Source organism: Ipomoea triloba, chromosome 14, assembly GCF_003576645.1.
Source record: "Ipomoea triloba cultivar NCNSP0323 chromosome 14, ASM357664v1".
Taxonomy (NCBI): Eukaryota; Viridiplantae; Streptophyta; class Magnoliopsida; order Solanales; family Convolvulaceae; genus Ipomoea; species Ipomoea triloba.
Window position 1 is genome coordinate 21834276 of NC_044929.1, and position 16003 is coordinate 21850278.

Consider the following 16003-nt stretch of genomic DNA (forward strand, 5'->3'; position numbering starts at 1 on the left):
TCACTTTTAGTCCTTTTTTATTAGAACATCCTCATTTGGTCCCGGTATTATTGTGGCATGACCATTTTTAGTCCTCTATCAACAAAATCGTCGAAATATTGTTAAATATAAAGGCATTTCAATCATTTTTATACAAAATATGTTGAACTGCTATATTTTTATGTTTATTTTTTTTGAAAACATCCATAATTGAAGAGCGAAATGTTCGTGTATTTAATGATATTTAAACTGTTTTGTTGATAAGGGACCAAAAATAGTCATGCCACAATAATACTAGGATCAAAAGTTGATGTTTTAATAAAAAAGGGACTTAAAGTGAATTGTCACCTATAAATCTATGACAAAAAACGGAATTAACTCAATAATTAACTATTAGAGTTTTGAAAATTAATAATTAATAAATATTAATAATAACAATATATACTTTATATTTTTATATTTATAATAAAATTTCGAGTTAGTTCATATTTTGAAACGAGTATAAATATAATTTTAACAACTGATATCCAAATCGAATTTATATATATACAATAATTGGATATCGAATTTATATCCAAATATACAATAATTAAAATATTCAGACAGATATCTATTCAGGTTCACCTAAATTTTTAACTTCAACTCGAAATTCGGGTGTTAAGCTACTATAATCTGAATTACGCCCCCTATATGATTATACGAAGCATACAACAAGACCAATGTCAATGAGACAATTATTAAATGGCATACACAATATAAAAGAAAAGTCCCAACATTAATCCATTTACAAATCTTCTCAATCACGACTTACAAATTCCTCTCAAACACATCATAATAATTCTGACTCCATACAATTTACAAGCCTAAAGAATATAGTCCAAAAATTTGCACACAAGCTCATATCAACCCCAAAAAAACAGAAATGAAATTCTCATTTGTTAATTCCCCATGAAATTTATATTATACTTATTAAAAAACCACAAAGAGAGGTAAGCTATACATTTTGAGTAATGTAAAACACCCATCATAGGCTCATAACAACTGAACACGAAATAGCTGTGAAACATAAATATTTGAATGTGTAAATGGAAAAAAAAATATATATATATTTATATCACCCTTCCTCAATGATAGAATGCTCAATGCCTCAAAGAAATCACAAGTATCAAGCAAACAAAACACAAACAAAGAATTTCAATCTAAATTGTTACATAAATTGGAAATTCAATCTATAATGCCACACAGAATGAGTGCAGAATGCTATGTTTTATAAATAGAAAGAGCTGTCAAGACAAGAATACACCAAATTCTGCATCACAAAAGCCTCTTGATTTACTTACACAATCAGTATCGGTATAAATACCCCCAAAATCAATAGGGATTTTCATCTTTGCTACCACCAGGGACAGCAACGCTTCTGCACAGAAAGAAAAAGCGTTGCTGAGAAGACGAGAAAATGTAAACTCGTACATTGAACCTTCAGAAAATGAATCATTTGGTGTGTTATTTATGGTGTACTTTAGTACCTGAAAATGTTCGTCTTGTTGGTCTCTCGTGGTAGGTCGAGATGGGGTGGCAGATGGATTTGTGGGTTCTGCGTGCCTCTCATCCCGCACTTTGTTGAAAATGTAAGTATAGTTATCAGCTGATTGAGGATCTTTCTCGTCCCAGTCCCCGAACTTTGGGACTGCAGCGGCTCTATCAGGCTGCTCAAAAGTACACAATTGTCACGAGAAATACATGAAATATAGTTAGCTACATTGATCACCGAAATGAAATTCAAAGAAATAAGATGATTAGGTGAAAATTCTTTGTGCTTCAATAAGTTGAAAAAGTAGTTATGAAGATACTACATTGTAATAGAGTCAGTAGTACTCAAAAAAAAAAAAAGGTGAAAACTCTTACGCTTTCTGGCCTTGCCCGGGTTCTCCCGGCTGCAACCTGGCTACCATCATAAGACCTCCCGGGAGTACCATGGCTGTTACCGTAAGACCTCCCAGGGGTACCATGGCTACTATTATAAGACCTTCCAGGCGTACCATGACTACTCTCATACGAATACTTCCCTTCTCGGGCAGGGGATGCGCCGCCTCTCCCAGTGGCAGCCTTCGCCTGGTGAATTGGGTGAAGGGGCGATTTGTCAAAGCTGCGATCAGAACCCGCACTTTGTCTAGCAGGTCTGGCTGCAGATTCTGATGCACGACGTCTCCTGTCCACGTTATCATGCCGTGCTGGAGAACTTCCATACTGCTGCAAGTCCCCGTCTTCCCTGCTCACCGGACGCTTATCTGTTGGCCTAACTGCACCGTAACCCGTTGGTTCCTCGGATTGAACTCTGGGTTTGGATGTAGGAGGGGTAGGCGTAGGCTGCGTAGAAGCAGAAGGAGCCTTGCTTTGGAACATCTCGGGATTTTCTTGGGGATCATTCGGATTGATCATCTTTCCACCTTTATTTTTCCTGGCCTTGTCAAAATAGACAGTGTAGGGCACATTTTCTTCGGTATCCCAGTTCCCAAACTTTGGGACATTTGAACCCTGCTTTCACGGAATTACATGGATTTAAGGTTATGCAATCATCTCACACGGCTGTACATACGTATAACTCAAACTTTAGGTTATCTGCTTCTAGCAATGATAGTGGTGGGTGACCGGGCTAGAGTGACACAATTAAACGCTAAGGAAGAAATCAAGAAAACGAGAACACAAAACATAATGCAACAAATAGTCCTAGACAAAGTAATCAACCAGAAAACGCTTAACCCTGAAAGCTGTATACTGCATAATCTCAGCAATCCTCGAGTAATGGTTTTTTTTTTTTTTTGAGTACTCGAGTAATGGTTATTTCAACACATCTACAATTGCTTTGTGCAATTAAATGATATGTACCAGCAAGCCATTCTAATTTCCCTTGAATAAGAACTGCAGGAACTAAGTAAATAAACTTATACACAGTTTATATGGAAATTATCATACATATGGTGGGCATAAACACAAAACATAATGCAACAAATAGTCCTAGACAAAGTAATCAACCAGAAAATGCTTATCCCTGAAAGATGCATACTGCATAATCTCAGCAAGCCTCTGACATATATAGCACCTGATGACAAAATTGCTGTATACTAATCTTAATTAGAAAGCCTCAAGCATAGTTTATAACAACCTGAAGTACAAAAAAAGGGCTCCAAGCATGAAACAAAGTACTGTAACAGATATGGGGCAACCCCAACCAACTTTGTGAGACTGCTGACTTGGTAACCACGAGGTTACAAGTTCGACCCCCAACAGGAGTCTCCTATTAGCTTTCTTGGTTTGAGCCGATCAGCTATGGCCGGCTTAGGCTGGTTTACCTAGGTGTGGTCCTTTTTTTTTTTTTGTGTAAATCCATGAGCTGTTCCGAGTCTTTTTCCTCCGTTTAACCGTCCGGGTCCACCCAACTAATCCCATCTCACTCCAAGAGGCATAGGAGCTGGCCCAAGGGGAATTGTAACTTGTGGGAATCGACTCCAGGTTATCCCGGAGTTCTTCCCCACAAACAAACTCATTTTACACTTGAGCTACCCCTTTAGATTTCCTAGGTGTGATCCTTTGTCAGATCACAAGGCAGGATTTACCATATGCACATCCTCGGATAGTAGCTACAGGTTTCTTAGTCACTCAAAAAAGTACTGTAGCAGACAACAAGATCTCAATTCTCAAACAATCACCAAGAACAAAAAAATCCTGATTTCATAATGAATCAAATCTAATTACATTAACAGTGCTTGAAACTAACCATAACAGTGCTAGAGCACAACCCAAGCTTATGAAATTACCCCTTAACACAGTCAGAACACTAACAAATATGCACACAATCAAAATGTTGAAACAAAGGGCATCATGCAATTCAATAGACAATACACCATCAAAGATTCAACTTCTAGAATTCACAACACCACAAAGAATATCTGAACCCAAGGCAGAAGAACAATGCAAACAGCAGAAAAAGTATAGACAACCTCATTTAAATAAAATTAAAAAAATATTTAAAAATAAAAATAAAAAATAAAAAATAAAAACTTGGTCTTACAGCCATGTTTCTTCCGTTCTTCGCCGAGCTTTTCCAAAACCCAGAAATGGCGGAGGGGAAACTCGACCTTCAATACAAAGGTCAGAGCTTTTTTGGTGAATAATTCCTCAACCACCACACAGGCAAACACCCAATAAGATATGGGGAATAAGAGAGTTGCAGAGACGAGTTTAATGAGAGAGAGAGGGAGGGGAGAGAGAGAGAGAGAGAGAGAACGGTTTATCAACCATTGACCGGCGGCACCGGTAATGGTTGACTATTCGCCTCTCCTTCCCAAACTCCTCTTCATAAGTCTTCCCTGTCAAGTCTCCGGTCTCCCTCCTCGCTCCATGCAATTACCACTGTAAATATGAAATCACTGAAAACGTGTTGTAAATCGGAGCAATTATTCTTAGCCTTTTGCAAGAAAAATCCAAATATTTCCGTGTTTGACACTTTGACTATTATGGTCAACTCTTTTAAAATTCGTGGTTTAGTGCAAAATTTTTAAATAAAATTAATTTTTATTTTTATGAGTCTTATGAATAAAATTAAAATGAAAAATAACGCATCACAACTAGGGGTGGGTAGGTAGGACATGATTATTGTATTGTCATTGTGCTATTACATTCGAACTTAATTTATCCAATATACACCCTCGAAAAGTGACGGTAGGTTTCCCTAGTCACCGAAATAATGAAAAAATAACATTATTATTTTTTAAAATTAAATTATTTTAACATAAATCACACTTCATTCATTAGTTACTACAACATTTTTATCTCAACATATACAATATATCCATAAGTTTGAATTTCAAACTTACCGCTCTCACAACTCATGTCTTGAAGACAATTGGAAAAAGTAAATTAATGTATGGATCTCAACTAGTACACACTCTATATATTACTTTCTCTGTCCCATTTTACATGTCATATTTACTATTCATTGGTCAAATCAACTATTTATTTATTACTTATTTTCTTTAGTAATTTTTTATTATTTTAAAATTTTGTTTTTGTGTTTAATAGTACTTTTAATGTAGTTTATAAATATATAAATTTTATATATTAATGTTAAATTTAATATTATGAAAAATTAGATTAAAAATAATTGCAGTCAAGTCTCGTTAAACGAATCAAGACAACTAAAATGGGACGGAGGTAGTAATATATAAGAGATGGATAAAAATGAAACAAAAATATTAGTCTTTTTAAAACTCGAATTCTTTTCACTTAAACCACACTTCATTTAGCTATAATTATGCAATTTTTTATTGCAAAACACACAATATATATAAGTTTGAAGGTCAAATTTAAACTTCCCACAACTCATATTCTAAAAATGAATGGAAAAAAAATAAATCAATATATTTGTCTCAACCGGTATAGGATATAAAAGAGGTGGATGACAGCAGAACAACAACCCATCAACAAATACTTTGTTGCCATATAATAAAACCAATAGTGGTATTAACCATTAAGGATTAAGGTTGGCCAACTGTCTTGTCATCACAAGTTAATACATAAGGAGTAATGGCGTATGGATCGGAGATGTGAACAGTAGTAGTAAATATACCAATCAATAATTGATTCATTAAAGTTATTTGAAATGGCGGTTTTTATGTCTTTATCATCATCTGTGATTACACATGAAAAAGTTTTTGCTCCGGCTCTACAAATTGAAAGAAATTGTGATATGTATTTCAATTAATTTACGAATTCTAAAATATGTGTTTGTTAGTGTTCATAATAAAATCGTTGGTAAAGCAAAGATAAGTTATGTTATGGGGTAGGAGTGTGCAAACTTCGGTTAATTGACCAAACCGAAAAATTTCGATTAATACTTATTTAACAAAAAAAACATTGATTCGATTAATGGTTAAAGCATTTGTAAAATTTCGATTAATGATTAATTCAGTTCGAAACTATCGATTAACTAAATTAACTGAACAGTTAACCGAAATTTTATATAATTAATTAATTGAATATATATAGATGTTTGGACTTTATAATTTGTGCTTTTATGTTTGTAGTGTTGTTATGATATTGTGTTCGTATATTTTCTTATGAATTTATTATTATATGGTTTATTTTAATTGAGTTTATTATTATATGTATTATTTTAAAGATTTGAAACTTTAGCTTAAAAAACTTCGGTTTGATTAATTAATTTGATAATATAAAGTTCAGTTCAGTTAACGGTTAAATCTTTAAAAAATTCAGTTAAAATGGTTCGTTTAATCGAACGGTTAATTGATTGCACATCCCTACATGGGGACTAAGTACAATTATATAAGATATACTAGATTGTAAAATATGTTAATACTATTATTATTATTACTGTTACTATTACTATTACTATTACTACTACTACTATTACTATAACAGCTACCACAACATAAGGGCATTTTAGTCATTTTGTCGCTTTTTACCTTTAAATTCCTTGTACTCATATTTCTGCATACCAAACACTGTAATTTCAATTCATACTTTATTTATTGAATTGCAATTCCACCGAATTACAAATCTTTTCCCCCTAATTCCCTCCTCCCAACCAAACGCCCTGTAAGTGTTTTTTGGGCATTTGAGGTGGTGGGAAGCTTCAAACACCCCCAAACACCCTTCCAAACTAGGCCTCAACTTTTTTAACTCCATACAACATCGGTATCTTTACTATTGTAAAATTTATTTGAATTTAGCCTTAACGTACCCTTCTTTAACGACGCACTTTTTAAACCATCAATAACCTTACAGTTGCATTAATAATATGTTTACCAATTACTATTATAAAGTTTGGCTAAAATTTGACCATATTTTAACCCCTCATTATATCGTGAACCAGGGTCTACAGTGTACTGTGAACCCTGGTCCAACACACATAAATTGACTTCACAATGTACATAATTTATGTTCATAATACACACACATAAATACGATATAATAAACATGAATTCTGTACATTATGAACATGATTATGTGTATTATGTTAATTGTGTATGTGTTCTCAGCTATATAATTTTGTGCATTTGAACATGAATTGTGTAGTTTATGAAGTCAAAATCTATATATTGAATCATGGTTCACAGTTGGTCCACGATATAAATTGCCTCATACACATTTTATACGGTTATACCGTATTTTATTATTTTACAATGAATTGACAAATTTTGTATTTTAAATGTGACAAACGTCTAATTCATTTCGAATCTTTAGGCCCCATTAATAATTGTACACTAAACGTCCCTAACCATTTTTTTCCAATACAAAGACAAAGCTCCCCTAGGACCCCTACTAACAAAGCCTGTTTTTTTCTATATTCGTGCATGTGTAGTTGACTTGGGCAAATTATTCTCTAGAACCGGATCTACCTTATAAGGTGGACTCGGATCAAAATACATAATTTACATATTGAATATTTACAATTTATATGTTGAATGTTCCCAATTTACATAGTAAATGTTTACAATTTAGAATGTAAATGGATACGAGTCCACCTTGCAATTTGGACCCGAATCCATAGTATAACTATTGGTTGGCCTCAACCCCACCCCATATAATAATAATAATAATAATAAATAAATAAAATGTAATACTCAAAATAATAATAATAATAAATAAATAAATAAATAAAATGTAATACTCAAAATGAGTGATCGAGTGAATAAAATATGGATATTCTATTAATTTCTTTTTGTATAATTTGTAAATTATTATGCGATGTTTGTTGTTTTTTTTTTTTTGATAAATCACATAAGCGATGTTAGATGAACTGTGATGATGATATAATTAATGTACAGTCAACAAAAAAATTAGGAAGGAAAAATGTAATTTTTAAACTATGTGCGGGCTTTTGTAGCATAGGATGAGAATAAATTAAAAACGTGGTAAGAACATGGTTCATAGTTTCTAGAGCTCTCTGACTTTGCTGGTTCAAGCACCAATATAGTGAATACTGATCCATTTATTTATTAGATATTAAATTATTTAAAATGATTGCAACCATATATATTTTTTATTTAACAAAAAAAATTATTTAAGCATAAGTCAACCCAATGAAAATGCCTACAAGATCTTTGTACCGTATTATGGAGTACTTTGTCATCAAGGATAATCTCAATTTACTCCTCAATCATGTCGGAGGGAGAAGCTCACCAAAAAATTTGTGGCTTTGTTGTTTGATTTACGGAGAGATTTATTGTCACTATAGTGTGAGTTTTGAGTAAAGCTCACATTGTGACTATAATCGATAAAAAATTAAAGATTAAGGAGGTAAACCAACATAGGTTGTTCATAGTTAGCCGACTCAAACTGAGAAGACCAATAAACAGTTCACACAGGAAGTCGATCTTGAAATATTGTGGCGTTGTTCTAATTATCTATAGATGTAATTCACTTGAGTTTCCCACTTATGTCCCATCTCTCGGTTGCATGCTTCAATCATATTAAACATTAAACCGTAAGAATATATTGATCTTCAACCACTTAACAATCGTTCTCGAATCACTTTTAGTCACAACTCACATGGAATCCACATTCCCAAGCCAACTATAGCCAATAAATGGTCCATAGTTGACCACTTAGTCAACTCAAACTAAGAAGACCACTAAACATCTCACATGGTGTCGATCTTGAACACACTGTGGTGTTGCTCTAATTCTCTATAGATGTAAATTACATGGGTTTCCCACTTATGTCCCATCTCTCGATTGCATGATTCAATCATATTAAACATAAATCGTGAAAACCTCTTAATCTTCAACCACTTAACAATCAATCCCGAATCACTTACAATTACAACCACATAGAATCCACCATCCCAAGCCAATTATAGCAACATTCAACCACTTAACAATCGATCCCGAATCACTTTCAGTCTCAACCACACGGAATCCACCGTCCCAAGCCAACTATAACAACACTAAAAGGCCCAAAACTTTAGTCCCAATCTTCTTTTTTTAATATTGAAGGCAACTTTTAATAAATGTTTAGAACTATTTGTAAGCAACATATTTACCACTTTACCAGTAGTCACCACAAGAGCACACACCATCTTTGAAGTGATGAAACCTCTTCACATCTCTCACAATGATCTCTCTTCTCACAATTATGGAGATAAACTTGGTTGCTTCATGGCAATCCCCACAGACCCTGAGGTTCTTCGTGACCATTAATCTCGCTCCCGGGACTGTGTTCAAGAGCGCGTAGGCGATGGCAAGTCTCTCGCTGTGACTGCACAGCATTGCCACTTTCACATCCTCTTCGACGTTGTGCAACACGGATTCTGTCTTTGGAGAATACCCCATGGCTGCCATCTCCTGCCCCAGCTTCCGTAACATCGCGGCTATCTGATCGTGTTGAGGGTGACTCTTGTCTTCCATGAGAAACGCGTGGAGTCTGCCATTTACTTCCACGAGGCTGTAACCGGGGACTTTCTTCATCCCGGTCCCTCTCATGAACTTCCTCACCGCGGCTACTTCTTCCCACTTCTTTGCTGCAGCGAAGAAGTTGGAGACTAGCACGTAAATCCCAAGACTGTCGGGTTTTAACTCGAGTACTTTCCTTGCTGCCAAATCCCCAATCAGAAATTTTTTGTGGTTGTGGCAGCCAGACAGTAGGGCAACCCAGACAGCAATCCCCGGTTCGTTTTGCATAGAACTGATCAGTTTTTTGGCTTCCTCGACCTGTCCAGCACGAGCCAATAAATCAACCAAGCAAGCATAATGTTTCTCGGTTGGTTGAATCTTGTATTGGTTGATCATGGCATCAAACCAATACCGCCCTTCGTCCACTAAACCTGAATGACTCAAAGCAGAAAATAAAGCAGCAAAAGTTGTATGGTCAGGCTCGATTGTGTCCTTCATCTGACAGAAAAGGGATAGAGCCTCTCCTCCAAGTCCATGAATCCCATAGCTTGCTATAATTGCATTCCAGCATATCAAGTCTTTGAGAATCAAGCGATCATAAACGGTTCGTGCACGAGCAATAAGTCCACATTTTGCATACATGTCAATCAATGCAGTGCCCAAAACCCGATTCATCTCAGACCTTCTTAGAATGTAACTGTGAACCGATTTACCCAATTTCGAAAAGCCAATGTGAGAGCACGCTAGAAGCGCGCTAACTAGTGAAGCCATGTCGGGGGCAAATCCTTCGTTCTGCATCTCCACTAACAGCTTGAGTGCATCCTCAGCTAGTCCGTTTTGAGCATACCCGGAGATCAAAGCACTCCACGAAACAGAGTTCCTGCAATGCAGTTTCCTAAACACGCGGGAAGCCAGCCCTAGCTCTCCATTCTTGGCATACATATCGACTAGGCTAGTCTGCACAAGTACATTCATGGGAAGACCTTTTCGGATCATATAACCATGAATTGAACAACCAAACTTTATATCACCAAGATTAGCACTGGCATGAATCAAGCCCAACATCACAACCTCGTCGCCTTCCAAACCATCTTTCTGCATCCTCTGATACATCTCCACTGCCTCTCTCGCTTTACCACTCTGTGCAAAGCCTGTGATCATGGTAGTCCAGCAAACAACATCCTTCCTCTCCATTTTCTCAAAGACACTCATTGCACTGGCCATCTTACCACATTTTGAGTAAAAATTCAAACTTGAGGACCCAACAAACACATCGTTTTCATATCCACACTCGCGGGCCTTCTGCAAGATTTGTTCACCCAATTCCAAGTCTGACAGTATCGTACAGGCCTTGAGTGCTGCTGTGAAAGTTGAGCTATCGGGTTTTACACCAGCAAAGATCATTTCTTTATACAGATTTATAGCCTCACAAGGGTGCCCCTTCCGTGAATAGGCAATGATCATCGTATTCCAAGCATCAATGCCTCTCTTGGGCAATTCATCGAACACTTTCCGAGCGAACTCGATGTCACCAACTTTTGCATAGGATGTAATTAGTTGAGAATTTAGAATTCCATGGGTTGAAAGCCCAGATGATATCAGAAGTGTATGGATTTTGGAAATGGATATTCTATCTTTACATGTCAATAAGAGAGATTTGAGTTCTTTGAGTGAACATTTCTGTAAATGCATTGAAGCCTTAGAAATGGTCGTGGAGCTTCTTCTTGTTATTACAGTGTGCAAAAAGCATGTTTTGTGGTTTTGTTGGATCCTTCATTCAGTTGGCCTAATAAATAAATAAACAACTATTGTCACCCGATTGTTTAGTGTCACCTGATTGCACTCCCATATAAAAGGGATGGGTTCGAGTTTTAGTGGAGACCATATTGACTCTATGACTTCAGTAAGTTGAGAAAGTAGATATGAATACATGCTCCGTTGTAACATAATACAATTTAAAAACTTGAATTATAGAAAAATAAAAAAAATAATAAAATAAAAAACTTAATAGACCACTAAGCCCCGAATAACATGACACGTCAGTTGAGTATAAGCAAAATCTATAAAAACAAAATTTTAGTTCCGTGTAACCGTGTTTACTTATTTATTTTCATACGACCGAAATGCAAACAAATTACATGAATTGTAACAAAAATGGTGTCTGCCATTAAAAATGACCAAAACCTACATGAGAAAAATCAAACATATGAAGACCCAGCTGAAGATACCCAGCCGTAGGAAGGTAATGGTTTCTAGGATAAATAAGAAACACTGGTTATTTCAAAAAATAAAGAAACACTGGTTAAGGTCAGTTGGGCAACAGATAATTACACACAAGACACATATTCCAATAGAGGAAACTGAGGAATAGATACAATTGCTATTAGAAGACACTTATGGCTAGAAAGCTTGAGAAAGCACAAAATTTGAAAGTCTATCAGTTAATAATCTATGGATTTTACTTTACTCATCCACAATAATGTTGCAGGGGATATGTATACATATAGAAATAGAAACTAATTTACAAATTACAGTTGGAGGGTGGACGATGATGTTCAATGGCTGTGTAATAATGCATTCTTGAGATCTTCAGTTTCTTAATCTCTTCAAAGGGGATGCAACAACCATTTCTTCTTCTCTCATCCGTTTCACCTCATTGCTCGTGAAGCTACATGGAAGTTGTCTGTCTCGTGTAGTGGTGAAAACACGATTTCTCTGCGTAAGATCTGAGAATGCACCAGAGGATTTCAATAAGATGATCAAGCATAGAGAATAGGAAACTTGCAGTTCAGATTGCGGAGAAGATTGGATACTAACCTAAATTGGATTCATTCATTTTTGTTTTCTTTACAGGACTGCTTCCTTCCAAACTGAACTTACGTTTCAAACATAAGCCGTTCAAAGGAGAAATCTGATTTATACAACCAAATGTTCCTGGATAAGAAAAGCACTATTAGATGGAAAGCATGACACATTTTTATCCTGAGTGATGAGCATATAATATAATCGTGTAGTCTCAGTATCAATTTAAACTTTTGGTAGAGACTATAATATAAATGTGTAGTCTCAACATCAGCTTAAACTTTTGGTAGAGACGGAATACATCATTTAATTTAATGTTAGAGCCAATTCTGAGACCTAGAGAATGGCAATCTCAGAACAAACACTGCAAAAATGAATTGTATAGTTTTCTTCCATCTAAACTTTTAATTTGTTTTTATCCATCAACCTTAGGTAGAGATATTAACCACTAGTCTCTCAATGTCACCATACAGTTCAATGCTCTCCACACAATAACAATCTATAGAATATATTGTATCTGTCCATAAAGTCTAAAACCACACATTTATTACATACACACACATTATGTTCCATTAAAAAGAACCTAGATTGAAAATTACCTGGTGTGCCATCCTTAATCCTTTTGGTACTTTCTGGAGGTGATATTGTATTGTCACTGAAGCCCTTAAGACTTTGAATTTCATTATCAACCGGACTACAAGCTCCTCCTGTTGTTGAGAAAGTTTAGAAATAAATAGTTTACAGTGAGATTTAATTAAACTAGTTTAATAGATTGATTCGATTCTTTTTTGCCTGTTTTATCATCCGACTTTATTCATGAACTTAAGTCCAATCTGCTTGTGACTTCAACTCAATCTTAAAATTTTCCCTAAAACATATGGATCAACCCTGTTACTTTTTATGTAAGCTTATGCCGCTCGCTCGATCACCGGATTTCATGATTTTAAGCGATTGAAGGTAAATTCAGCTTATGATTAATCGGATATTCAGTTACGCAATTGAACTAGGAAAGGAAGGGAAAGTAGTGAAGGAAGGATGTATTACTTTTGGAGCGGAGCTTAGAGAGCTTGCCGTCGACAATGAGGGCGTCGGAGTCGGAGGCGCCAGTGGAGAAGCCGCGAGCTGAGAAAAACGAGAGAAGAGACTTCCAGGTTACAGAGGAAGATAAAAGATCGACACCTCGGCTTATGAAGTGGCCGTTTAGCTTCAACGTCGCCGGCTCTATCCCGAAGGTCCGAGCTATGGAGCCCAAGTCGAGTCTCTGGTCTTCCCAAGCCACCACCGGCACTAGCTTCGACAGTGATGGACAGAACAGCTTTACCGTTCTCTTCTTCTCTTCCGCCATCGCTGTCCTAACACACACTACACTTCCCACTCCCTCCCTCTCTCTCTCTCTCTCTCTCTCTCTCTCTCTCTCTCTTTTGCTTCTCGTTCCAACGGTTTCTGGAAGTGTCCAGTTTCAGAAGGTTAAATAATCTTTCCTTTTTCAAGGTTAATGACAATTATAGTTAATCAAATACTCGGTAATAATTTTCAAAAAAATATCATGTACTTTTGTAACATAATAATAGTACTAAAAAAAACACTCCTTACTATTTTATTTTGAGTTAATACTCAAAATTGACCTCAATCGTTTTTCTTAATTTTGTCATAAACGATTTTAGTGTCATAAATAGTTCCAAACTTTTGTGTTTTGTCCCAATATAGTCCTCCATCTATTAATCTGTCAAGTGGTGTTAAGTCTGAGAATAATTCAGTAATTTCATAATTTGGTCTCTCTTCACTCCACCGGCAAATGACCTCTTTTATCCCAAGGAAGCAAATTTATTCCCAAGTTGCTGCTTGCCGCTAGAGACCAAAATTCCTCAGGTTCACCGATCCGCCGGTGGAGTTTCAGAGAGCTTGCTTCTGTTGTGTTGTCGTTGTGGCTACATTGCTGCTACTCTTGTTGGATTCCCCGTCGCCAGAGGACGATTGCACGAGCCTTCCGTCTATTGAAGAATCATCGCACAGTGTAGAGGATGTGGAGTTGCTTATGGGGATGCTAATAGAGGAGTTGTTGTTGTTGACGGCGACGGAATTGACGGTTTTCGCCACAACTCTGAAGTCTCTCCACCATTACACAAGGGATGAGACATCGCCGGAATTAGGAACCTGCGCCGCCGAGGCATTTGACCTAGACGGCGAATTCTCCGTTCTGTTCTCGCCCTCCTTTTTCCCCTCCCCGAAAAACCCCAATATCTAGACAAAACGCGTAGGAATACGAGTTCGGGGAAACAGAGGAGGTCGGAAGTTCATCGACAAAAGGGAAACCAACTGCCATCGCCATATGTGGTAGGTAGAAAGGCCAAAGTCCCACCGTATTGTCATAAATGCGGTATTTATATAGGGGGGAGGGGACACATGCTGGGTTCCCGGCATGATGGACACGTGTCGAACATGCATCAAGGAGGCTCGGGAATGGTGCCTCGACGGTCACGTGTGCGAATATTTCTATGCACTTGTTCAAAAGGGAATTACATTGCAATTCAATGCTTAGTTCCGAAGTGGTCTCGACCAGGATGTTTGTCCCGACCTTAACTGGTTGGGACTAGCATATACTATAAACACCGCAAGTCCTTTTCATCGAGTGCAACTTAAGGTCGGGTAGCATGCGGTTATGGTCGGTATCAACTCCTTGCGTCCAACGAGATGTATATCGACCAGGAGTACGGGGCGAGGGGCGGTATACCTGGTGATGGTGTAAATGTAAACGGGGGTACGGATTTACACCACGTGTGTTTTATTGTGTATGATGTAGTGTATGGAGTGTGTATGGATGAATACAGGGAGAAAAGGGAAAGGAAGTCATGGCTTCCTTCTTGGAGAAGAAGAGCCATGAACTCTATAGTGAACAAGAGAGAGGGGGCCGAGAGGCAAGGGATCCCCATGATTCAGAATGTCATTAACATGAGGGTCAGGTCCTTTATATAGAAATAGGACCTGACCCTTCAGGAATATAATATTACATTTAACCCTTAACAATTTCTAAGGGACACCCGACCTTTTAGGGTACAATAATACACGGACTATACATTATATTTCTACAGTAGTCCTTGGGGGTATTTACCCATCACAAGTCCCCCACTTCTTGAATCTGCGAGAGTCGTCAGGTTCGAGAAGTAAAATGTGCTCCAGGCGGCCAACTTGTTACAAGCAAAGTTTCCCCGATCTGAATGCCTTAATAGACTGTGACGAACCCCTTAAGTCTGAGTTGAGCATGGGGCGTGATTTACACTGGTTGCCTCGTTAAAAACCTTAGACTAAGAAAAACCCAGTGGGAAAAAACCTAGCTAAGGGAAAAAGAGTGCAACCAAAAGCGTAATAATTAAAGACTACAAGGGGTTATGTCTAGTTGTTGATGTAGTTATGTTGCTCCTTGTGCTGCCATTGTCGAGATGCAAAAATATCGAACATCTATAGATGGAGAAGATAATGCCAACCATCGAGCGGTAGGAGAAAATAATATGATGCCGAGCAGATATAGACCTACCACATTAACGCCAAGACGCGGGATAAATTATCACTAAAAAGGCGGCCTTGCTGAGAATCGGTATAAGCTCATCGCTAAGAAGCGGGATAGATTCATCGTTGAAAAGCGGTGCTAAAAAGCGGAATACAATCATCGCTAAAAAGTGGGATAAAAACATCGCTGAAAAGCGGTATCGCTAAAAAGCGGGATAAAGTCATCGCTAAAAAGCGGAATAAAGTCATCGCTGAAAAGCGGCAGCGCTAAGAGGCGGGAAAGTCATCGCTGAAAAGCGGCATCG

General features: G+C 37.1%; 3 protein-coding genes across 3 annotated transcripts; all 3 read right to left on the reverse strand.

Moving 5' to 3' along the window:
* Positions 1-1065: 1065 nt before the first annotated feature.
* On the reverse strand, positions 1066-4303 carry LOC116003515 (RPM1-interacting protein 4). The gene is made up of 4 exons (XM_031243406.1): positions 4049-4303; positions 1885-2514; positions 1506-1685; positions 1066-1396 (listed from the first exon to the last, which is right to left on the reverse strand). The coding sequence occupies exons 1-4, from the start codon at positions 4052-4054 to the stop codon at positions 1373-1375; spliced, it is 840 nt and encodes a 279-aa protein (XP_031099266.1). The 5' UTR covers positions 4055-4303; the 3' UTR covers positions 1066-1372.
* A 4168-nt stretch (positions 4304-8471) lies between these two features.
* LOC116004305 (putative pentatricopeptide repeat-containing protein At3g25060, mitochondrial) lies at positions 8472-11279 on the reverse strand. The gene has a single exon (XM_031244288.1). It carries the CDS (start codon positions 11082-11084, stop codon positions 9048-9050), a length of 2037 nt encoding a protein of 678 aa, XP_031100148.1. The 5' UTR covers positions 11085-11279; the 3' UTR covers positions 8472-9047.
* A 425-nt stretch (positions 11280-11704) lies between these two features.
* LOC116004927 lies at positions 11705-13611 on the reverse strand. The gene is made up of 4 exons (XM_031245128.1): positions 13239-13611; positions 12794-12901; positions 12210-12326; positions 11705-12118 (listed from the first exon to the last, which is right to left on the reverse strand). Exons 1-4 carry the CDS (start codon positions 13537-13539, stop codon positions 11982-11984), a joined length of 663 nt encoding a protein of 220 aa, XP_031100988.1. The 5' UTR covers positions 13540-13611; the 3' UTR covers positions 11705-11981.
* Positions 13612-16003: the final 2392 nt, after the last annotated feature.